The sequence below is a fragment of the Notolabrus celidotus genome, chromosome 22 (assembly GCF_009762535.1).
Source record: "Notolabrus celidotus isolate fNotCel1 chromosome 22, fNotCel1.pri, whole genome shotgun sequence".
NCBI classification, from domain to species: Eukaryota; Metazoa; Chordata; class Actinopteri; order Labriformes; family Labridae; genus Notolabrus; species Notolabrus celidotus.
In genome coordinates, this window is record NC_048293.1 from 17156739 (window position 1) to 17182247 (window position 25509).

General features: G+C 40.4%; 1 protein-coding gene across 8 annotated transcripts in view; it reads left to right on the forward strand.

Annotated features, from left to right (window-relative positions):
• The window catches only part of eml1 (EMAP like 1), a 66999-nt gene that overhangs the window by 31989 nt on the left and 9501 nt on the right, over window positions 1–25509 (forward strand). For 4 of the 8 annotated variants that reach the window (XM_034675243.1, XM_034675242.1, XM_034675238.1 and 1 more), the window contains exons 2-7: window positions 14430–14612; window positions 17040–17178; window positions 19456–19584; window positions 19800–19828; window positions 21943–21969; window positions 25207–25336. In XM_034675243.1, coding sequence (XP_034531134.1) covers window positions 14430–14612; window positions 17040–17178; window positions 19456–19584; window positions 19800–19828; window positions 21943–21969; window positions 25207–25336 — 637 coding nt within the window. Of the gene's footprint in view, window positions 1–3832; window positions 3887–14429; window positions 14613–17039; window positions 17179–19455; window positions 19585–19799; window positions 19829–21942; window positions 21970–25206; window positions 25337–25509 lie in introns of all 8 variants that reach the window. The other 4 variants (XM_034675240.1, XM_034675241.1, XM_034675236.1 and 1 more) reach the window with 3 other exon arrangements.

Here is a 25509-nt window from a genome sequence, read left to right on the forward strand (position 1 = left end):
GTAGGCTCAACTCCCTGCCTCTACCATTTGCTGAAGGTTTCCCCCATTCTCTACTCCCTATGGTTCCTGTCTGTCTCCAGTTTTCATATCCAATAAAGGCAGAAATGCCCAAAAACATAACTTAAAAAAAATAATTCCATAAGAATAAATCCAAAAGGAACAACTCTTAAAGTATCATTTCCGAAAAAGTTATCTGTCCCAAAAGTATGAATCTCAAAGGTGTCAACCCAAAAATAGGATATGACCTTTAAAACCTTTCATGCAGTGTTTCAGTGGCAGCCCAGTCATGGATCCACCCACTGATATGACTCAAAAACTATGTGATGGATTGACAAAATATCTAGTTCATCAGAAGGTCTAATGACTTTGGTGGTTTAATAACTCTTCCTGTGAAGCCATTTTGCAGTTAAAGATATGTTTCATTGGTTTATATCTGCAAGCTATAGCAAGTTAAAATGCCAGAAGCTAGCGTCTATTTTAAAAGTAAGAAGCTGAAGCCAGAATCTACATGGAAGGTAGTAAATCTAACTCTTTGATCGTATTTGGCATGCGGAATATGTAGCCATAATGTGCGTAATAATGACCGCAGAGGCACAAGATAAAGAAACCCCTTGTTCATTCTCTTAAAGCAACAAAAGCCTCCAATGTGTTAATACGTAAATCTGTTTAATAAGTAACTCCAGCTTGCTTCCCATGCAATAATACTCATGATCACACTCTCATGATCATCGCAAAGCTCCCAGCCTCTCCATCCAATCAAATCCTGAGATTTGTTCTTTTACCTTTTGAACTAGTGATGTCGGCTTAGATTTGGATCAAACATCCTTTTATCTCCAGACTCAGCAATGTGCACCCACAGGCTCGCTGGCACAGCCCTCGCCCTGCCGACAGTGGCAGAAAACCATGATGCCACCAGAACATGCCACTAAGGGAAAAGGTATACCAAGAAATCAGAAGCAAAAAGAACTGAAGGTGCAAAATAAGAAAGGAGGGAAGTTTGAGTCAGCTGTAGTGCAGAGAGGGAGGGGACAGACGTGCAGGGCGGGGAGGTGAAAATGAAGTAAGACCAAGGCTTGTTTGATGTTTGTTGAAGGTGTTTGATTCACAGGAGGGATGACACGTTCCTTGCAGTCTCCTCTACATCTTGGCTGTGCATCTATAGGTGTATCCTTGCAAACCCTGATTCATGATGGCACGTGTGGAGGGATTAGGATTAAAGCTCACGTTACTGAGCACAGTAGCCAAGTGAGGAATGATGCCAGGGAGGGGGAGACGAGGGTGGTTCTGTTTGTTGGTGTGTGTGTGGTTCTCAGATTGATTTCTGTTTCCTTCATTTAGATGATATAGTGACACTTTGTTTAAAAAGTATCTATATAACGTTCTTTACATTGATTTATTCTGAATTAAGAACCTCCTTCAGGTGAAATACTGCTCAATAAAGTAACTCTTAGCTTTTTGATAATTTTGATTTAACACAATATATGCACTTGCCTCACTCATTGGAGCATTTTTCCTGGCTCTTCCATTTTCTTTTTTACTCTGACAACATGTATACTTATGCAAAGTTGGACCAAAATGTCAAATAAGCAACAGTGAGAGAAAATAGAAAACGAAGTGATGTTTCTTTGTAAGCCGTAACATGTTTCAGAGAAGCAGTTTAATAAAAATTGATCTGGATGGGATAACTCATCCGATGCAGCTGATTCATTTAAAGGCCATCATTGATTTCCCATTGCCGTGTCAGTGAAACCATGAACCACTCTCAGCTTTTTTTTTATCATCCTCCTGTCTCCCTCACTCATGCTAAATACTTTTAGTTTATATCACCCTACCTCTTTCTGTCCTTTCCCCTCTTTCTCAATCTTTCTCCGTCTCCCCTTCACCCTTCATCCCTCCACCACACTCTCCCACGCTCTTTGTTTGATCTTGTGCGAGTGCCCCAAGTGGAGCTCAGAGTGCTTCCTTGTTTTATCTCCAGACAGGCAGATATTGAGCTCGGCTGCTTTGCTCTTCTGTAGTCACGAGTCACGTTTTTTTTTTTCTGTCTCTCTCCGCCCTCTGCACTGATAAGAGTTCGCCCTGCACTTTCACTTTCATGCTGCAGAATAAAGAGCCCTCAACTGCTAACAGATACACGCAGTGACAGTGTGAGCCCATTAAATGTTACAGCCAGATTCAGTGTGTGAAGCAAGACAGCAGCAAATAGACTCTCCTGCTCTGTGGTGTGTTGTCTAAAACAGCAGATTGTGCTGCAGGAGAGTCAAGCTGTGCATGTCTGTCTGTTTTTGTGTGTGTGAGAGTGTGTGTGTGTGTTTGAAATCATTTTGAGCCAGCAGAGATGAGGCTGCCCTTGCTGCCAGTTGAGAAATGATGCCACCTGCGTATTGAAAGCAGTACAATATCCTGGTAGTGCCATTCCTCCACACTGGTGTCCCTTTAGTGTTCCTCCACCAGTTATTAGAAAGGGTGTTGGGGGGGAAACGGTCAACACTGTAAGTTATTGTCTTTGTCCATAAGTATCCTGGCATCATTATCAATCCACATTGAGTGACCTCTTAGAGCAGGACTGTGAGTTGGCAAGAGTCTTGCAAAGGACACACAAGTGCTGTTGTGCTGAAATATTAGTGCATTAGTTTTTATCTCTGGCACTGCGACAGCTGGCACAATGCTGATATGCAAATCACAGCAATGATGATATTTCTGGTATCTGTACAACCTTGAGTATAATATTGCTTTTAAATGAAAGTTCTACAACAGTTTGCATTAGTTAAAAGTTGCAAGCAACATCCATTTCACCCCAATGACACTCCCTCTTGCTCCTTGGTAACTGTGAACTCGTTAACTATTGACACTTAACATAGGGCCTGTGTCCACTAACAGTGTTTTTTAGCATTGACAGCACTCACAACCTCAATATAAGAGTGCCTCTCACCAGCACTTAGTGTTAATAGGTTAGAAAGGTAGCCTAATGGTACTTCTAATGTCCTTGGTAGTGACCACGCCCACGGTTTTGAATTGCACTGTTTGCTTAACATTAGCTTTATTTCAGGACAAATATTTTAATATTTGATTTTTTCATGGCATCAGCAGCAGCTTTAGACATTGAAATTGCAACCTGAGAAACGTGAATGAAGATAGTTTCTCCTCCACAATTGTTGACAAAATTGATATCAGAAGTCCCTCCCCTTCTTGAGTTTGATTGGTAGAAGTGATAGAAGAAGAAGGTAGAAGTGACATTGATGAGTGAAGAGATTTTCAAAACTATTTTCAAATGAGAGTGAAGACATTAACAACAGGCCCTTATAGTTTCTACATTGACCTGTGTTTCTATATTTGTTTTCTGTTGGTTGCATGGGAGTCAGTGGCACCAGCTTGGTCAACACAGACCAAATAATATTTAGTGAAAGTTTGATTATGTGTATCCACATAACTTAGCATTTTTGGTATATAAATATATGCTTTGTTAAAATTCCAGTTCTGTTATACTTTATGGAATCCATATTGCCCAATCAGAATTGATTTGAGCAAAATGTTGTGCAGTATAAGTCTCTTTAACATAAAACATCACTAGCTTCTGTGCAGTTTCTACATAAGTGACATACATCAGTTACATTTCTCAGCAGTAACATTATTGATCAAACCTCTTTATGAAGACACATTTTATTTCTTCCTCCTCTGCAGACATTTTAACTTGAGCCAAATGATACTTTGCTCTCTGGTAGTTGCACAGTTCACACATTTGTATAAACTCAGAAGTATTTTGTCCTCTTGGAATTACACAGATTCTGTCATGCCTGGTGTGGTTATCTTTGATGTTCTGCATTTTAAACAGAAACAAGGTCAGAGTCGGCGTACTCATGGAAACAGCCTCTTGGTGAGCCAGCGGGTAGGAGATGCCATTTGTTGTCTGAGCTGAGTGTTTCTCTCTCTCTCTCTTTCTCTCTCTCTCTTATCTTTTCCTCCACTGACACACATTCGCTCAGCTCAGCATGACCCACTAAAACAATCAGGCATGTAAAGCAGGAGTGAGCGAGTTCCTGTGCTAAATATACATACTCTGCGTGTGACTGCGAGTGTGTGTGTGTGTGTCTGTGTAACTCAAGCTTCTGGCAGTTGAACATGAAAGAGAGAAGCCCTCTCTGGTCATGTGTGTGTATTTATCTGTGTGTTTGTGTGTCCATCATCAAGTTCACTCTGTGTGCAAGTGCAGAACATCACAAGGTCAGAAGATGAGACGCATTCTGCAGAAGTCCTTGAGCAGGATGTCAGGGATACTTAAAAATACCATGAAAGAGCCAGAAACAGAACAGTGTAGGACACTTCCAGTCTGCATAGAAACACTAAATGTGCTCTGCAGAGCTTTGACTTCTAGGGGGAGGGTAACTTGTAATAAATCATGCAAGTCAGCAGAATCCCACAGAGATGCCATTATTTTTAGACTCAGGTATCAAAATAGATGTTCTGTTAGCACACAAGTGAAGAGAATTGATTCTATGAAGATGATTTTTACACATGAAGTGCAGTCACGCATTCATATGTTTCAGATTAGTATGCAAATGATTTTCAGCTCAGATCATTAATATGTGTGTGTGCACAGGTATGTGTGATTGCACTCATGTGTACACATGCATATCCGTGCATATGAATGTCCATGCATAACTCTCCCCTTAAATCTCACTGTAAGCGATCAAACCATTTAAGATTAATTAAAGATCCGTTCAGATACAGTATCAAGGTGAGCGCTGCCTCCTTTGTATTTATGCTAATCACCTCCATCAGGGTATCGACTCCTTTGGGCCTCAAGTCTCAGCCCTTCGATTTGGTCGCTCCCATTCCAGGACTTCATCTGGCCAGTTGTGATGTGAACAGATATAATTAACCTCTCGGTGCCCGTGGTGCAGCTCCCAAAGGCTGCACAGCATCTAATTGGTGTCTTACACCTGCTGTTAATGGAAAAACCGAGGGGGAAGCCCCAGCTCTGCATGTGCGTGTGTGCATTAGTGTGTGTATCCCCCGTTGCATGTGTTCGGCGTGTAACAGATGGAGAGGGAGAAGAGGAGAATCCCATTAGAAATTCCATTAAAAATTGAATTCATACAGGACACAGGTGCAGAGATGAGGGCACAGACGATGGACATGATTATTTGATTGATTTATTTCATCCATTGTGCCATTTGTCTGTTTCAATGAGTGTTCAAAAGAAAGTCCCTTAAAATGCCTTGCACTTTGCCTTTGTTTGGCAGTCTGTTTTGCTGTTTGAGGGCGTTTTTTGTAATGCGTATTGCCCTTTAACTTCCAGAGGTTCTAGCGAAGCAACAGTCTGGTTTTATTTCAGCGATCTTTTATCATAATCATCGGTGGAAATGTCACATATTGTTCTCAGATTCAGAGGTGCTTTTTATAGTGAAGGTCAACAGTCATGCAGCTTTGTGCTGTCAGTAAAGATCATCGTCAACCAGCCTGAACGCAGGACCTGTTACATTTAGAGAACTCACTCAGAGTCCTCACACTGTTGCTTGTACATCGTTGTTGAATAAACCTTGTCTGAATCCAGGGCAACAAAAGCTCTGTCAGAACATTTCACCTTTCAAAAAGATAGCTTTGTAACCTCCAAAATACCATAAAGGTGAGCAGCTGTTCTGTTTGAACAAGCTGAGAATTGTTTTTTACTTTATTTGGCCTCATTATATGATAGGATTTCAAGCTGTGTGAGGTTTGATTGGAATCAAGCAGTGAAAACAGTGTTACATATGTTGAATGTTTTTCTTTCTTTTATTTTTTTTGAAATAGACTTTAATGGAAAAGTAGCCAGAGTGACCTGAACCTAAAAAAGTAACTTCAATGACTGAACACTGAAATAAACTTAAGTGACCATCTAAAGGGGTGCTGGTGGCCTAGTGGTCTAAGCGCCCCACGTATAGAGGCTACAGTCCTCGTCGCGGAGGTCGCCAGCTCGACTCCCGGCCGGCCGACCATTTGCTGCATGTCTTCCCCCACTCTCTACTCCCCCCATTTCCTGTCTCTCTTCAGCTGTCCTGTCAATAGAGGCAAAAAGTATAAGTTTAAAAAAGTGATAGTCCAAAGTTTTTCTTGTTGATTGGCTCAGGTTTTATTCTGTCAGACCGAGTTGAGGGCTGAGATGTATCAGCATATCTTTTGGATCTGTTTGTTTACTGTCTCCATTTATTCCATCACTTCCACTGACTGCTGAGCTCCTAAAAAACCTGCAAACTGAGAAAACTGTACTCTCAACAGGAAAACCAACATCTATGAGCTGTCATCGCTCAAGCTGTGAAATAACTGCTTACGTAACAAGAGCAGCGTTCAATGCACTTATCTTCTTCTGTTGTGAAAGGTTTGAAAAGGGTAATTTTAAGTGTATATTGATGATACATTTCAAAAAGAAGAACATTGAATTGATTTAGTTGTGGGTTCTTTTGCTCAGTTTATGCAAAGACAGCGACCAACTTATGATCAGTGAAGGCTAGAAGCTAAACAAGGGCAGATCGGTCCAATCAGGGAGCTATGAAAAGAATTCAAACGATGACCCAGGAACTCTGAAATTTCTCACATTTCTCAAAACAACATGAACCAATCAGACTAAAATAAGACTAAACTATACAACTCAACTGAAATGGAGCCTTTTCCAACTGCAAGCATTGCTTTTTTCCTCATATTTGTTTCCTCAAATTTCATGAAACATCCCTTGAAAATAAATCAGTTCCAGCTTGATAAATGCATCATTGTGCTTTTGTCAACTGAGGTTTCGAAAGCATGTCATTTTAGCACAGATGTGACAGGCTCAGGTGTGTTTTCTAGCCTCGGTTTATGAAAATGAGCGTCATGTGGTAGCAGACAGGGCTGTCCCTCAGAGCTGGAACATGGAAAATCATATCATATATCTCCAGAGATTCACTGTGAATCTCAAACAGACAGTGTGAGTGGGACTGAGAGTACAGAAACACACTACAGTCATGTCACTGTATGTTCTGTCCCATCCAGATGGCAGATGTAGGATCAACTGATGGTCAGTGTGGAGATCACAGTGTCTCTGTATGTGTGAGACCATTCTTACACTGGAAAACTAGTCTCCCGTAACAACACTGTTTCTGGATGGAACAACACATATGCGCGGGGAAAGAACGAGTGTCCCGCCTCCTGTTCCTTCCTGGTTGTTTGTCACTGAGGAACAAAGCTCTGTTTTATGTGCAGGACATTTTAGACTGAGAAAGAGGCTTGTTGTGTGTCAAAGACTGGACTCTCTGCCAAGCATGACTTAGTGTTTCTGCCCTAAAAGTCACAGTAAGAAAAAGAACAGTGTCTTTATTCAACTGTTTGTTCCTTTTTTTGTTACGTAATTTATTAAATTCCTGTTCATTGGATGGTGTCAAATAGTCCAAATCACCAGTGTTGTGATGGATGTTGTTGCTGTAACAACTCCCCCCCTTGTTGATGTTGAGTCAGCAAATAGCTCTATTAGCCTTCAGGGGCTTTAGAACAGTAAAATTACATGTTTGGATTTGTTGGCATGAGAAAAACGTAGAATATCAACATCTTACTGTAGCTGAACACCTGTTGCCTGTCTGCAAAAATCCCCACAAATATTTAACCCTTTGGGTCGATGTAGAGGCATGTATTTTTTCCTGAGAGATGAGACACACAAACATCAAACACATCAGAGTAAAGGCTGCACTGTGCCTTAAAGTTATAATGAAATTGCTTTAATTTGAATGTCACCATTTTATCCATCATGTGCAGGCGCACTGATCTTTCATCCCCTTTTTGTCATCGTTCACCTGGATGAAGAACTGATGAATAAAAGTGAAATGCCATTAAAGGTTTTGACCTTTTCTGTATGCAGGAGAGAGATTGAAGCACAAATTGTGTTGGTGTTGCTGCTGCATCATTTTCAATGATTAGTACAGGCATGTGAGGGGAATTTGAATTCAGAGGCATAGGAAGGAGGACTTCTGAAACCATGAAACTTCTATATAGAGATGTAAATATAGTGCAAAATGTAAATATGCTAAGAGTAAATATACTGTTAATGCAGCTGAAAGCATGCCCACCATAAATATTATCATTGACAACTTTTGATTGGATGAAAATCTTAAGGATTACAGCTTCATTTTTTTTTTATGTCAAGCTACCAAAATATCTCCATCCCTACTTAGTCCATGATCATCCTTTGTTCAAACTTATCTCACACTTGCCTTCATTTTAAAAGTTGGTATGTTTTTCACTCCACTTTCTGACTTCAGCTAGCTTAACCTATCAGTGCTCCAAATCTCACACTGTGACGTCTGCACATTCTTCTTACCAGTCTGCTCCTAAAACTAATCTTGCACTTGAATGAACAACATAAATGAAATCAAGAGAAACAGAGGATGAATATTAAAGTCAGACAATAAGATATATTACCGCCAAAGCCTGTTTAAGTCTAATCTCTCCATGTCTCTTTCCCTCTCACAGTCAGTTCATTTTTTTCCCCTCTCTGCACAGTATCAGGAAAGAGAGGGAGACAGACGAATGGAGAGAGAGGTGAAAGAGGTTAGAGACGGAGAGAGCGAGAGAATACAAATCCAGCCTGCTGCTAAGCTCAAACCCCCTGAGTTTAAGGATCACTAGCATTGAGCAAGATCTGCTCCACATATCCAGTATAATCCCCCCGCCACGCTGCAAACACTTCTTCTTTGAATAAGGAGTGTGTAGGAGTGTGTGTTTTGTCAAAGTAGGGTGTTGGGATTTGGGTGTACATACAGTATGTGTGAGAGTGGAGGAGTTATTCTGCCCCAATGGGCCGTGTCTTTTCCTCCTTTTGTCTTTCAAATCCCTAACATCGCTGCAAAATGGTTTTAGGGACTGTGTCAAAATTACTAAACTTGGACGGGCAGTTCTCTCTTCTTACTTTGTTTAAAAACTAGAAGACCCTGGAACGCATTTATCCCTACTCTTTGATGAAAAGTACAAAGATGTGCACAATAAAGGGTTTAAGATAATTTTGCAAAGATAAAAAGCTCAATTTGATATACAATTTTCAGAAAACTGATACTGAAGATTTTCTGAAATTAATACTTCAGATGTGAAAAGTCACAGAAGTTTTTGAACCTTTTCATTGAAAAGTTCTGGGCTTTTTTTTTTTGTTATTCCTGCAAATTCCTGAGACGTTCCAACAGTTTCCATGAAGAAATCTAGAAATTTCATGTTGAAAGCTTCCCACATGAATTCCTGAAAGTTCAAAAATGTCCACCAAAAATGTTTACCCACAGTTTCAGAGAGTTTCCACAGAAACGTCTGAACATTTCGATTTGAATATTCCAGAAAGTTAAGTTTGTATTGATGGAGAAATACTTCATATCAACCAGCTTTTGTAACATTTGTCTTTAGGCGTGGGGGGAACATTTTAACTTTTAGTAGAAGTGGCATTAGAAATAAATCCTGGAATAGAGACAATTTGTTTGTAAGGCAAAGTGAACTTTTATTCAAATTCCTGCAAAGAAGAATACTTATTTTGATATTACTTGGTGCCTTTTATTAGCAAGATTATGTTAAAATATAATCCCGGACACATTTCCCTTTGAACCCAAGATAAAAATACACATCCTTCCTTTATGAGATGCCCCTCAGTTATTTGTCCACAGTCCCTTATGACTCGAAACAGAGACAGAAATCCTTGCTGCATCATCAGATCATGCAGTAAGTCTTAAACAGGTTAGGCCTGAGCGTCAGTGATTTGATGGTGAAGTGTGTGCCGTGCCCGTGTGGGAGTGTGACTGATAGTTAAAGCATCAATGAGTGGGAGCTGTATCCTCTTTGACCTGAGTCTGACCCTACAAGGATGTAGTTGATGGGAGGAAGGAAAGGTTTAACATGTTCGTACAAGGACGGAGGGATCTCTCGTGGGAGTCGTTTGTGCTCTCTTCATGCTCTTCTTTGACCCAGACACACTTTTATGACTCACACACACTCACACATTTATCTCCTCTCCCTTTATATCCCTCTACATCTATTTTTTCTCTCTTACTTCCTGCACCGCCTCAACTCATGTCATGTGTGAGGCCTTCCTCTTCTCTGATCCACCTCAGTTTATTTATACTCCCTGAGCCTCCGGTCCAGCAGGATCCATCAATGTTGCTTTTAAACACAGTGTCAGTCTTCCTAATCTGGCCTGTTGATTAGCTAACACACGTCTGACAGGTCATGCACCGCTCGCTACAGGTGACAGGAGATAAATGATACTTTAAGTAACATGTTATCTCTCCTCCGTTTTCCTCATTCTCTTTTCTTCCTCCAATCTCAGACTCAACTGGTTTTTCTGTTTTTCATTCAGGCTGACACGGACATGATGGATGACTTCAGTCATGCCCGGAGCAGACTGAAATTTTTCTTCAAGCTGCTCCGTCAAGCATGACATTTTCATCTATAAAACTGAAATTCAGCAACATACATTAATGTTTAATTTCACATTTTAGCTGTTTTAGCATCCCATTTCTCCATCTCTTCTAACTGTGAGATGCGAAGACAAGAGATCACCTCGATGGGGGGACAACAGCATGTCAGCATCCTCATTTTACACATATTAGCATACTAGCATTCAGCCTGAAGCACAACTAAACCCAAGTACAGCCTTACAGAGCAACTAGCAAGTCATGTTGTGTAATCAGACCCCCCATTACTCACTCGGTTTCAACTCCTTCTCCACCTCTTCCCATCACCTTCCTCCCTCCCATCACTGGATGAGTACTTTACTTCTTGGCATAAAATTAAACCTGGCATGCCACTTGATTATGATTCTGTCTGGACTTCCATTAGAGACTCCAGCAGTAGACTGAGGTCAGCTTGTTTAATGTGTGTGACTCAGTGGTTCTGGAGAAGTTTCTCTCCTGAAGGCATAATCTGCAGCAGCTGAATTGGAACTATGGCAGCGCACCACCTGGCCGTGTGCACTCAAGTTATGAAACTGGAACCAGTTGGCAGAGTGCTGTTTGCTATCTGCATCCTGAGAGGAGAGAGGTGTGCCAGCAGAGTGTGAATCATGGCTATGAGTCTGTCTCAGAAAAACAGGCATCGTCTGCATAATTGTATGACAGGCAGCTTCCTGCAGCCTGCTTCATTCGTTTGATATGTTGGTTTTTCTGCAAACACTGAATGTGGTTTTTCAAATCCCCCCATTGTGACGCAGCTTAACCTGGCTGCTGATCTTTCCATAAAGTCAATTGCTGTTTTATTGTTTGGCTTCTCTGCACTGCTGTGAGGAAAGAAAATAGACATCAATCACTGTGGATGTCAGGGGGTTATTGTGGAAGTGTGCAGGAACACATGGTGAGACAGCTGGTATCAGGATGCTTTTTAGTCTTAAAAGTACATTTCTTTCATCCTTCCTTAGATCATTTCTTACATAACATAGTAAATGTTTAGAAAGAAGAACAGCGCCGATCAATGCAGGGCTGCAGCAGAAGATATTTTACACATTAGGTCACTGAGCGTTTCTGGTGATCTGGAGCATTTACCCTGCACTATGTTAGTTTTTCCCTCCTTCAGTGTATTGATCTATGGGGCTGATGAGAGTGCAGAAGGGGGGAAATGGGTCAGAGCATGTGTGCACGCTCCACTGTTCATTATTGATGGCCGTGAGGTCAGTAAATGACTCAGGAATAAGGTGGAGATTTAAAGAAGGGGGGCAGGCATGGTTATTTAAGAGGAGGACAGATGAACTGGAGAGAGAGAGCCTGTTTTCTATTTGAGCCCCTGCGGCTGAAGTGATGGACTAACACCCGAGCAGGCAGGTGGTCTAACGGAGGAAGGTAATGGGGAGCAGCATGTCACGAAGAAGATAGACAGGCTCCTGGGCCACATATTGACAAGTTAATGAAACGGGGACAGAAAGGGCCTGAAAGAGAGACGCTGTGACAGAGAAGATGGGCAGAAATGAAGTAATTTAAGCATCAAGCTGACAGGTGTGACAGAGCAGTGGAGCGTGAGGAGACTGTTGGGGTGTAATGATCTGCTTTTGTGGGAATGAAAGAGAGACATGAGTGTCCAGGGTGCATGTGCCAATGGATTTGTTGTGAAATGAAGATTGACATCTCACTGATTCTGAACGTCTGGATGAAAAGGACGTGACCTGAGCCTCTTGAGAGGTGAACTGTCACATCAGGAGCAGACTGACTCTGCTGTGGTCACATCAGTTTCACACATTCTCGTGTACAAGAACAAACACAAACACAGCAGCAGCACCTTCAAACATGTTATTGGGTGTTGACTTGCCCCAAAGGTTTTAACCCGGGTGCAGGGTGACAGACGGAGGATGTTAGCGCACAGAGCTGCAGAATCACAGCCGTGACAGCCTGTCATTGTACTATAACGACTGATGGTATCATGCAGTCATTGTGTCAGTGTTTGGAGCAGACCCACAACAGATGCTGAGCAGATAATAGAAGCCTTATTTGTGGACATCCACTCAGTGACACATATTGGCATAAGAATTTGAACAAGGACTACGTCTCAGGTGAGCAGAGAGTTATTAAGAGCCAGGGTTACCTCTGGGAAAGGCTTTGTCAGTGTGTGTTTGGATAAAGAAGACGGAAGAATGCATTTCCTTTGCAGAGAAATCTGTCTATAGATGAATTCATGAACGGATAAAGGGAACATCTTTCCCATTGTACTCCTGTTCTGGGAGTGTAATGTATTAAATTGCGCTCCAGAAGGTTTTATCTATTCAATTCCTCCAGATGGGGAGTTATTGTGGTAGAATTTCAAAGCTAGGTCGCTGCATCGTCAATGTAAAACAGCATTTCTGTCAACTCTGTTTATCTAACAAGCCATAAATCACAACCCAGCACTAATGTCTGTGTAGTGTTTTCCATCACTCTAGATGGTGTGCTTTCCTGTTTTTTTATTGGTTGATTCAACCATCTCGAATCTGTTCATATTTCCATTTTCTGCTACAAGCATCAAGCACCCCATCTGCCTAATGCACCAATTTACCATCCTGTCTCATGGAGGGTCCCCCTGACTGCAACAATTTATAATAACTAGCTCACAGCCAGAGGATTTGGCTCACTAATGGAATTCACCCAATCATAAACAAATCTGTCAAATTGCTTTCCAGCATGTTCTGCCAATTAACTTATATGACTTAATTTGACCATATGGGATTTTATACGTCTGATTTTTTGTTGTAATGCATAAAAAGTGCATTGAGCACAATATTTAAGAAGAAATAAACATGAATTAATTTTAATTTAAAGGAATTCACTTTAAATTTTTTGCAGGAATGATGAAATCAACAAACAAACAACAGACGTTAGCTAACAGCTTTTGGTAATAACTTTGGATTTTATAGCTAACAATATCTAAATTTGATTATATGAAACATTTATCAAGTAAGACTATCAACAAACTTCTGTGCTCAAGCTTTTTCATTATGACTTGATATTGAAGAATACCTTTGCTTGATAAATTATATTGATCAAAAATGTTTGCATACATCAAAAGTTTTTTTTCAGTTTATAAAAGCTTTTATGCAAAATGTTTAAGTTTAGGGCATTATCTTTTTTATGTAGATTAGGGGAGCCCTGAACCCCCGAAGCAATTTTTTATTCATTCAGATTCTTCAATTCAAGAGTCTAACACTCATTTTTTTAAACCCTTTCAGACTCTTGTCACTGCTTTTAAGATAAACATGTATTTGTTAGAAATGTTATCTACAGAAGTCAATACCTTATGGGATGTCTATCATTTGGCAAAACAGTCTGGATTAAGCTCAAATTCTCAGAAGGAAAACTGATTACAGATCTGCTTGATCACCAGATGCATGATCGCTCTAATGCATAATGCATCAAACTGTTAATACAAGTCTGCAGGGAAAACATAGCAGTGCTTAACATTAATATTTCATCAAGCCACTGTGACATCAAATGGTTAACGGAGGAGACCCCATGTGCGTGTGTGTGTGGGCATCATGCATTCATGTGTGTGTGATCGTTAATGAAGTAGACCCCAGTGGCTGTTGCTTGGCCTCTATCAGGGTGTCAGGTGGAGAGGTCGATAATAACGTGTTAAGTTGGTTTAAACTCAAAGGACTGAATGAAACCAACAAACAGGCTCATGAATAAAGATTTTAATAGAAATGCAGTCTCCTCTTTGAAACGCACAAGGCTGAAGCTTTCACGGTCAAAGAGACAGAAAGCATAAAACATTAAAGAGCTTCTGGTTTGAAAAGAGCTCTCTGTTTATATTCCTGCTTTGGCCCTTTTTCTTATTCTCTGTATGCATTAATTCAAAGGAAGGAATAAAATTGGTTGATTGTTGGCTCTAGAGCCAAATAATTGAATCCTATTAACATAACATTTCATATTTTTGCTAACCACAAGTAACCTTTTTAACCTTGACGATCTTTAAAGTATACATTCTGTGTGTTTCCTCAGATGACAGCGCGTCAGCAGCCAGCAGTATGGAGGTGACTGACCGCATCGCCTCCCTGGAGCAGAGGGTCCAGATGCAGGAGGACGAAATTCAGCTGCTTAAGTCCGCTCTGGCTGATGTGGTGCGCCGGCTCAACGTGTCCGAGGAGCAGCAGGCTATGGGGTCACGCAGAGGACCCACCAAAGGTAACATTCAACCCAAGCATGTTCTTTTCCTGAGTGTTGAGCTACAGGGTCAGCTGGTTTTCTGGTACATCAATTATTCATCACTTGATGACAGTTTTGCAGTATTTTTTTTCACCTTCTCCACGTTTTTCTTTCTCTTTCCTGATGATGCTCCCTTCAGTTTCCTCTCTCTCTCTGACTGCTTGTTGTTTCCTCCTGTCCTTCCCCCTCCTGACCCGTGTTGTGTTGTTCATCATGTTGTGCATTACATGTATAGACCCTGCTATGAGAAAGTCTCCCTCAGTGGACAGCAGTGTTGGGAAGTCAGGTAGGCTGACTGTAAAGTCTGTCTGCACTAACCGGGCCTGGTGTTGTGTTTACAAAAAGCACATGTCAGTCACTGCCTGCTGAGATTGTGTTGTATACTAGTGTATTTAACAAGAACCCACAATCACTGTTAGTTACTCACTGCCTGAGGTCAATGCACTGTGTATGCTCGAGGCACAGGCACCAATTAACCATCACAACTTAGTGAGAATAAGCTGCTAAAGGCAGGTTTGTGTTTACCCCTGTGTCTGTGACCTTTCTGTCAAATACAGTTAAAAACAGAAGACATTTTTAAATATGTTGTTGTATTCCTTCTTTAAACTTATCTTTTAATACTATGTTTTCACAGAGTGTTGAAAAAGAAAATGGAAAGTCCAACTATCATTATATCTATAAATATATATTATATTTAATATAGTATATAAGTTTATATTTCGGGAAAAAGTTTCCCAAAAACAACAAATTGCAGCCAAGTTGTTAGCCTAGCTAAAGACTGAAAAAGCGTAGCACAGTCCAGTGTGACCACATTTTACCCAGTAACACCATCAAAACTTGGTTCTCAACGTTTTATTTTTGATGATCATTTAAAACAAACAAACAAGGAAAACCAAAAAAAGATTAATTGAAATGTATTTGCGTTTCAAGCTAGGTGATCAGCTGTTTCCCGCCTTTTTGCAATATTAAGATTATCAGCTGCTAACTATAGATTTTAGAGCTCATCTTACTTTCAGCAAGAAAGTGAACCACTATATTTTCTGAAGAGGATAGTTTGGACTTTTTGAAGCAAGGTTCTATGAAATACTTGTCAATAGTAAGTGTTTAACATAGCAAAGGGAAAACAACAGCTTATCATTACAGACTTTCATCATCACAGAGCATTTAAAGTCAATAATTGATGTTTTCAATACCAACATTTAATATGGCATGTGCCAACTTTTTTGATGTGGTGTGTGTGATGTAATATGCATCTCAAATATAATCTTCACTGGAGAGTCAGACAAAGTATGAAAAATCATCTGCTCTGGGTGGCTTTTTAAGCCCTCAAATGTGCTTTGGTGCACCAAAACAGAAACAGATTGTGATTCTGAGCTGCTGCCAGTCTCAGTCTCCGGAGTGACTGCGGATGGATGAAGTTTCACTTTGATTTGGGAGCTGGAGGATGACTCAGACTCAGCTCTCTTTTATTGTTCTGCACTATGAGCTGCAGGGAGCCCTCAGCTTGCTCCCCTCTACTGACGTGTGATGATCTGCCTCAATAAGCCATGCACACAGGCTGCATATGGACGCACAGAGACACATTTGTCTGCTTTAACATGCTAACACAGTTAAAACCTCGGTTTGCCCCCTGCTGCGTAATTACTACATGAAAGATAACTGAGCTGTGTGTGTGTGTGTGTGTGTGTGTGTGTGTGTGTGTGTGTGTGTGTGTGTGTGTGTGTGTGTGTGTACTGTCTGCTGGATGAACAGGGTCTATTAAATATTTATCACTGCAGATAAAGCTGCAGCTTGGATTTGTTATTTGTATGTGTGCGTGCACCAAGTGTGTGTGTTCATGTGCGTTTGTGTGCATGTTCTTATTTCAAGCAACCTCCTGCAAATTAATTGAAAACATGCGGTATGACATTTTCAGACAGAGCAATATTATAACAAAATGACAAAATGTCCAGCCCGAGCCCGAGATGTCTTAAGCATAAGCATTACATATGCTGACTTTATTTTTATCCTTTTAATGCATTACATTTGGCATTAACTTTTTGACATGTCATCTGTCTTGAAAGACATGATGCAGAGGGGGTTCAAGCAATATTTATGACTGCAAAAGTAATCTGTGCACTGTCAAACAATTAAATGAACAAGAGTTAGAATTGAATTCCTATCATTATTGCATTAATCACAACATTGTAGTAATAAGTCAAATTATAATGTGATATGAAAATGTGGAAACATTTAAACCTGATACCCCAGTGCATACTGAGTTGCTTTCCACTCCTCTCCCCTCCCCTTGAATTCACTTCTACTCTGTTGTGGCCGGCATTCAGAAACTTCTCACTGACACACGTTACTCTATGTCTTGTATCAAGCTTTTATTCTAAAGACGCCTGTTTGTCCTCCCTCTTCCAGCTAGGCCAATGATAGCCACCCTCCCACTACGGCCCACTGTTAACAACGGGACCATCCTACCAAAGAAAGGCGGCGGCACTCTGCCCTCCCCGTCTGGACCAGGATCCAGAAAGGACACCAGCACGCCAGCCAGTAAGAGGTGAGAAGGAAAATAACACTTAGGCAGCCTCTGGCTCTAAATGGAGTGTTTTCTGCCAGTGGAAGTTTAACTTTACTGAACCTACGTGCCTTGTTAACACTGTTGTAAATCCACATTTAGCTGCATACAGCCAGGTTGTGTGAAGTCTTGCATGTGTCATGTTGTTATTTCCAGACTTTTTATTTGTCTGGAGACATTTTTGGCGCTGCCATGTCCCATAACTCACGCCACAGATGTCACATTTCTGGCTTTTTATCAACCGAAGCGACTGACATTTAACAGGGCTGATAAACTGAGAAACAGCACTGTCATTACCCCTTGTTTCTCTTGTGTGTGTGTGTATTCGTGGCGCACAGGTTATCAATCTTGTCTGTCATGGGAACAATAGCTGTTTCCCCTCTCTGGATGATATTTACATAATCAGATGATGCTCAGCAGACAGTGAGAACCAAACAGCTGTTAACTCCTCTGCACTCTCCTTTATTTTCCACGTGTGAGAGTTTGTTTCCGCTCAGGGATGTTTTCAGTACCAAGAGAGAGGTGATACTTTTGATGCTGGCTGGCTCTGCAGAGGACAGCAAAGAAACATATCAGTGTGAGAAAGATAGTCCAAAACCCAAGAAGCAAGACTGGAAATGTAATCTCATGTATCTCCTTCAATTGCCCAAGAGGTTTCTTGTGTTTCTGTCTGAATCTACAGTAAGGTTTCTTGAGAACTCAAAATAAATGGAACTTTAATAGCAATGACTATTTTTGTTTGGATACAGAATCCTGGATTTAATAAAATTCTAAAGTCATGAGTCACCACAGTCCAAGCCCCTCCTTGATGCAGCCCCCTTAGATAGTTTCGACAAGGAGCCAATAAGATCTGTTAAACTATATTTTATAATTTATAGATCCCATCTTTAGAGTCTAATGTTTTGAGTCTTAATTTTTTGCCTTAAAGGTGACAGATTTGAATGTATGGAGCGTAAGAAAAAAACTGAAATCAGCCATTATAATACACAATCTGTATGTATTTTTTTTTCTTAAGGTTGCTTGCTGAAGAAATCCAAAGCACATAATTTTACAGTCTACTTCGCTGTATATTAAACACAAAGAATGAAGAATGAAAAATAATTTTGAGGCAATTTCTTGTTATTAAATTGCATCAGAGACCCTCAGATCTCCTACATTTTGATTGAAGTGGATCAAGTGCTGTATGTGTCATCTGTCTTTTCCTGTGTTTGTCCTTCTGTTGTCTGTCTTTCCCATCTGTCCCCTCTCGCTTGCCCTCTCTTGTACCGTTTCTGTCTGATAATGTGTCCTCTTAACTTATGAGGTAATATCACGTTTGTTTCCAACTACAATGTCATGTCCCCTCCAGTCTGTCCAGTTTGCCCTGTCTGTCTCACTCTACCAGATATCTCTACCTGCCCCTCAGGTGAGAGAGAACTCAAGTACAGTTTAATGGTCACAGAATAACATCATCGGCATGTAACAGCTGCGCAGCGTGCTAACTGCTACTCTACTTAATAACAGAGACCTCAGGTCACATGAAAGCTGTGCTTGTTTTCTGCGTTTCTCTCATCATTAATAATATTCACTGTCAGGTGTTCTGACCTGGCACTTTTTGATGCCGTTTTTTTTGTTGTGTTTACAGTGTGTGTCTGGGATTAGTTTTAACTGCAGATTGGTCACAATCTCATCAGCGTTGGCACACACACAGAGCAGCCTTCCCCCAATGCCCTGTGGCCCAATTACCGTGATTCCTCTTGGGATAACTCAGCAAACAACACTTTCTCTCTCACTCACCCGCTCTTTTTTCTGTTCTGCTCTTTACTGGACAGGCACACAAAGGCTAACAGCCAGCGTCCAGTTTTAGGATGTGAATAGACTTTTCTCCCATAGGGTGGATTAGGTGACTGGGCCTACTGGCCATTGGACTGCTGATGGAGCCTTTTCTTTGTTGTGAATAGGCAGGCTGTCTGCCCCGCCAATATGCAGATTAGCACAGGTCTGCTCTGACACTTTGGTCAAAGAGCACAAAGAGAGAGTGAGGAAACAATGTTTATTTGCTTCTGAGTTACACCTTTTGAAACGTGAGGCACATTTGAGCTGAATCATGACATTAATTCCCCCTTCTTGTATGTGCTTTCATAAGCTTTTTCTTGGATGAAAACTTCACCACAGGACATTTTAGAAAAGCACACTCAGGTAGTTTTCATGACCTATTTTTTATGCTTCTCTTTCCTCCTGGTCTCATTTTTCCTCTGTCCACCTCTCCTCTCACCACAGCACTGTGCGGAGGACCAACTCAAACGAACATGTGGGAACTCTCACAAGGAAAGACTCAGGCGAGTCCAAAAATAACCGGACTCGGGCTGGATCCACCGGCAGCAACTCTAGCGGCAAAAGAAGTGACAGGTAACGTAAACGTCACATTAAATATCAGCTTTCTTTACATATCTTTACAGTCTCTGACATCTTCTATCCACACAAGATAAGATTGTTTAGAATCCCCATCCAGAAAACACACTCTTGATCTCCTAATAGAGCACATATAAATCAAAAACCATCAATGGCTTATGTGGAAGTGAGATGCTGAATGACAGCTTTATTTTTACTCATCTACTTTGCAGCAAACAGAGGGATCCAGTGTTCAATGCAGGTAAGAACTAGAGGATCTTTTACGGCTCTGTAGCCTGAAAGTTATGATAGTTTCATGATATTAAACAATGAAAATAATTCCACAACACAAAGTCAGAGGTTTCCTGTGTCAGTTAAAGGTCAATGCATAAAATCCTGCTACAATAAAGAGTCATTTCTCTACCTTTGGGATTTTTCCCAAAACGAGACAGAAATTCAACGTCCAAATTATTTGAGTCAGTGCTTTGATCTGTATCTGCACACAGATAACCTCTGAAGCTTTCACCTCATGATGTTGTGTCGTACAATCCAGTCTCAATTCATTCTTTCCCAAATTCATTCATTAACAAGTAACCAGCCCACTGCATCCATTACTACATCTTGACCTCCACACCTCCATCCGTCTTTTCTGTTCAATAAGTTATTTCTGCTTCGTTTAAATAAATGTTTGGTTCTGTATGTTTTGAATTATTTTATGTCAATACAATCAAAATGTTATATTTTACTATCAAGGTTTCATCGCTTACTTGCACACATAATTCTGCTGACTTTTGGTCATTAAATTGGCATTCCCAGCCCTTGCTTTTTGAAGTCATCAGAGATTTGAAGATAGCAAAAACATACTGTCAAAATTCTTGCCACCCAACTGTGTTATTATGATACTTACAATAAATAAACTTACATTTTTATGTCTAAAAAATGTCATAACAGTTGTCTCCAAGTCTAATTTCAAACCAGGAAGTTGTCATACAGATCAGCTATCATAGTTAGTAAGGTAGAGACGTGGCTAAACTAGCTAGCTTAAATGAAAGTTGAAAAAATGTGTGATTTTTTTTTTTTCTTTCGTAAGCCTCAAAACCTTTACACTCAGTGTTTTTCCTTTCAATCTCCACAGTTAATTACCTTTAAGATGTGGCAGCAGCTTTTACTGATCCCAACCTACTTAGCTTAGTTTTTTTCTGGTGGATTTTGATCCTATAGGCAGTTTTTATGGGTAAGGAGGCAAGCAAAAGAAATAATTAAAGATTGAAAATGCAGAAAAGGAACCAAATAGTACATTTTTGAGGTTCTAGTGTTTCCACCACCACACAAGTTCATGCACCAAACAAATCACAGGAAACACATTTTAACAACACAATGGGACTTTTTATGAAATTAAATTATTATTGATCAGAATTTCCATCTCCAGCAGGTTATTGATTTCTGTATAAATTGAACTGTTGTTTTTCATTTGGTCTTCCCACCTGGCTCCCACTCTTTTTTTTTTTTTTTTTTTTGAGTACAGGCTTCAATATTAAAAAGCATAACTAAACATGTATGAAATCATTCAATCCGGTGTTATGTTTTTACTCTCAAACCAAATTAAATTAACAGCTCGTCATGTTTTAAGGTGGACATGTTTATGTAGTCATGATGATACCCCAGTAATAACTCACCTTAGCATTGTAAAAGTTTAGCCTGTCAGCACTTTTCTCTGCAACTGAACCTACCTGAGTTAAAATGCTGACTGCAGGAGAAACTGAACCACAGGGTCAGTTCTAACTAGTGACATGAACCAATTCTTGGGCATTTAAATTAATTAAAATCAAATAATCTCTTGCTGAGCAGCACAACAGGGCAGTCATGGTTATAATTTGCAGCTGGGTGACTATTAACCGATACAACCGATAATTGCAGTAATAAATTCTGCCTATCGAATGCTTATTGGCAACAAATGAATTGAGTAGATGCTGACTTGCTCATTTGAAACAATTACAACCTGGTGCAAGTTCATGTGACTTCTAATTTGATTCATATATCATAGAAAATGGTTAGAAAAGAACAATAAATCAAAGAAAATACAAAATATTTTATTGTGGATCGCTTAAAAGAGGAAGCAAAATCAAGTGGGTTGCTGAGTTTAATCCTTCATTACACCGGAGTAGAGGACGGGACACTTTCACGCAGGAAACGAGCATTGATTTATCCACAGCATTAAAGACGGAGCACTGATTCATCAAGGTTATTAAGCACAGAAGCTGCTGTACATTAACACCAGGAAAAGAGGAAGTGAGCTCATAATAGGACAGACCAGGAAGTGAGGAAGCCATGCCACCCTCACCTGGTGCTTGTGTCTCTCTCTGTGACCTTTACAAGGGATGCGACGTGTGACCCACTGCAAAGGTAGGCTTAACATCGCCCTCTCCCTTAAAGCCCTCTCGCCTACACAGCTCTCCGATCATGAACAAGAACTCTTATTTTAAAATTTGTAGTTTTCCTGCTTAACATGTAGACGTGAGACTAAAAATGATGCAGAGATGTTCTTTGGTGTAATGATCAGAGAGCTGTCCAGACAGGGGCAGGAGTGGGTTGACAGAGTGTGTGTGTTTGAAGTTTCCTCCCTAGATTGTTTTTTAGACTTGATAAACTAACACACACGCACACATAAAGCTAACCTCCACTGGGAGCTGCGTCAGTGTGATTGCAGTGTTTGCGGTTCACTTGTGTGTCTCCGCACTTGTTGTCTAACTGCAGATGAAGCGGCTGCCTCACCAAAGCCTCACTCCTTTTGCTCGTAGGCATTTGGTCTCTGTCACCATAGTAACAACACAAAGATTTCCTACCCTGGCTTTCTTGCAGTCGCTTTGAGTTTTTCTGCGAGCGCTTAAACCCTCTGTTCTGAGATTCCAGTTCAGAGCGAGTCAATTTGGCGCTGCTCTTATTATCTTCCTGCCCTCAAAATGAATATTTGCATCACAAACACGTTCAGTCTTTTTTTCTGAATAGTTCCCATTGAAGTCTGTTTGGTTTTACTGCTTGTAGTTTTCTCACATGGAATGTGCCCTGTTTGTGCGTAGTCCCCCTCTGCAAAGTACTCATACTAAGAACTAAAAAAAGGACTGGAGTTAAAGCTCATTTCCCCACAGATATATTGCTGTTTACCCAGCCATGTTACTGGATAATTAGTTCTTTTCTTCCCTTGAAAGCATGTAGATCGGTGCTTTTCAGCAGTTTTGGCTAAAAGAAAAGAAGTTCAGTCTTTATGCGTCTTTTTAAATCTGCACTTTGTGTTATGAGCAGATTAATAAGAATAAATGTTTCTAACGAATAATCATCAGAGCTCGTATTTTTTTTACTTGTTTGTTTCTTGAACATTTTTTGTTGTCACATTAGCTTTGAGTTGGACTGGAACATTTGAAACTCTAAATAGTAAACCAAATGTTTCCAAGGAAGCTTCAAGAAGTTAGGAATGTCTTTGAAATTTGTGTCATCAATTTTTCTCAAGACGCTTGTATTAATTTCGTAGCTTTACTAAAACGCCCAACCCTCAGGTTTGGATCCTTAATACCAGCCAGACAGTCTGTTGCAAAAGATAACGTATGTTCTTTGGAAACAACATGGCTTTGTTCATGCCAATAAAGCAAATTGAATTGAATTGAATTAACTTTGATTCAACCACTGCAACTTTTTAATAACTTCTAAGCTAAGCTCCAATGAAGACAATCGGCATGCTTGTTGCTCACAATAGGCGTCAGTTTCCTTAGCTTCCTTGATCGTTTGTGTTTTATGATGCTTAATTTCAGTGTGATACAGAAACAGCCATTGCGTCTCTCTAACTTACTCTACCCACCTCCACCCTTTACCTTCACTTGCTCCTTTGCCCTGCTTGTACCTCTACCTCCCCCTCCACCACTGGTTCCCTCTTGTCCCCATTTTCATCGTAGTCACAGTACAGATTTACCTCAGCCGCTCTGCCAAACGGACGGCGACCAGTGGCAGCCCTGCGACTGTGGCTATAACATCCAAATCAGCCAACACCAACCCCAAACAAACCTCAGAAAGCAGCAGCAAGGCCAGCCCCGTCAGAAAGGGTGGTGCCGTCAAGGTGCTACCGGCCAGAAAGACCCCGAGCTTTAGCATCCAGCTAAGAAAGTCTGGGAGTTTGTCACCTTATGTTCCCCTTGAGAATTTATCTCCACCCAGTTATCGCAGCCCCATCAAGTCTCCCAGCCAGTACTTTCAGATCTGTTATTAGTTCATTCAGAGTAACTGAAGATAGAGCTATTTATTTTAATTCCCATGCTGAAGTAAGTCAGAACCAGTCAGAAAAGAGCCAATGCCATGGTTTATTCACCGTGTTTGTATGGCAGCCATTTCCTTCTTGTAGCTTAGCTAGGAAGTGGTTCAACGCTAACATTGGCTGTTGTCTGGTGAAAGCCAACAGGTTGTTTAAAAACGTTAGTATTGTAAAGTGAAGTCTGATTTGCCTTTCACATTGTATCATTAGACAATTTGATATGGTATTGTTAGCATCCAGTCACTTCCTAGCTAACAGCAATGTTAGTTAGAAAGTACTTTTATGCTAACATTAGCTGTTGTCTAATGGAGGCTTACAGGTTGTCAAAAATGTTAGCCCGCTTATTTTTGCCTTCTCTTTCACATTGTTTGGCACTTTCAAACTGAAATGTTCCCATCGAGTCACTTCCCACCTTGCGGCTGAATGCTAAAGTTAGCTCTTGTCTAACAGTTACAGCTAATGAGTCATTAAACATGTATTTTCAAAACATGATGTCTGATATTTCCTCAAATTTTCACAACATATCTTTTAAATGTTGAGATGATTAAAACTGCTGTCAAGTTTCAACAAATTACAACCTGAAACACAGAAGTAGAAGTTATATTGGCATTTGAGTCCCGCATCATGAATGTGACATCAGAGGAAAATTGCTGCCATGTGAAAATGGTGAATATCAGACCTCTACCATTTAAATGTTGTCACATGACCTGTGATACCACAGAGAGAGGAAGCAGGGTTTCAGCAGTAAAACTTTCTGTGGTTTATTTATTTCTGCATTAATATTTTTCAGTGTTAGCATGTTTCATGATGTTTAAAGGACTACTGAAGGATTTCTCTTCATCCCCTTTTCCAAACTCAAAACTTTTTTTTTTTGTTTGTTTGTTTTCATAACATTTTCATTGCTCCGCTTGTGTCTGCAGTACATGTTGGTTAACCTCTGCTTTGAGCTGAGTATATATGAGATTTGAAGTGTTTGCAGTTCATTTTCTTTCTGTGTTGTCATGATGTTTTTGAAATGACTAATAAAGTCAGTGAAAAGCTTATGATTTGTGTGCAAATTCTGTCATTTGTTGTCTTTGATTTAGCCTTTTCCGCTGCAAAAAATCATATCACATCCCTCCATTATCCTTTAATCCTGTCACACTTCCATCATTGCCACCATTTCCATTTGCATAACACATGGTAATATGCTTCAATCTCATGTCCGTGCTCTTTGTGAACAGTATTTTGCACATTCAAAAAGTGTGATTCATGAAACCCTGACATTAATCCAGCAGATATATTTAATTATTCCTGAATGGACAGTATATCATCTCACTTCTTCTCTCTGTTGCTTTTTCTAGAGGAGGGTTATGTGAAAATGTTCTTGAAGGGTCGACCCATCACCATGTACATGCCCAAAGAACAGGTGGACACCTACTGCCTGGAGGCCAGAGCCGAGCTGCCAAGCAACAAGCTCAAACTGGATTGGGTGTATCCTTTCACAGAGAAATCACACTATACCTGAGGTCTTATTCTTATTCTTTCTGCACTTGTGATCTGAAAAAAAGTTTTGAAAAGCAATCTTCTGGGAAGGTTAAATTCACTTCCAGCCTGTGACGAAGTTAAGAGAGGAAGCTGAGAAATGTGTCACCTCTGCTCTCCCT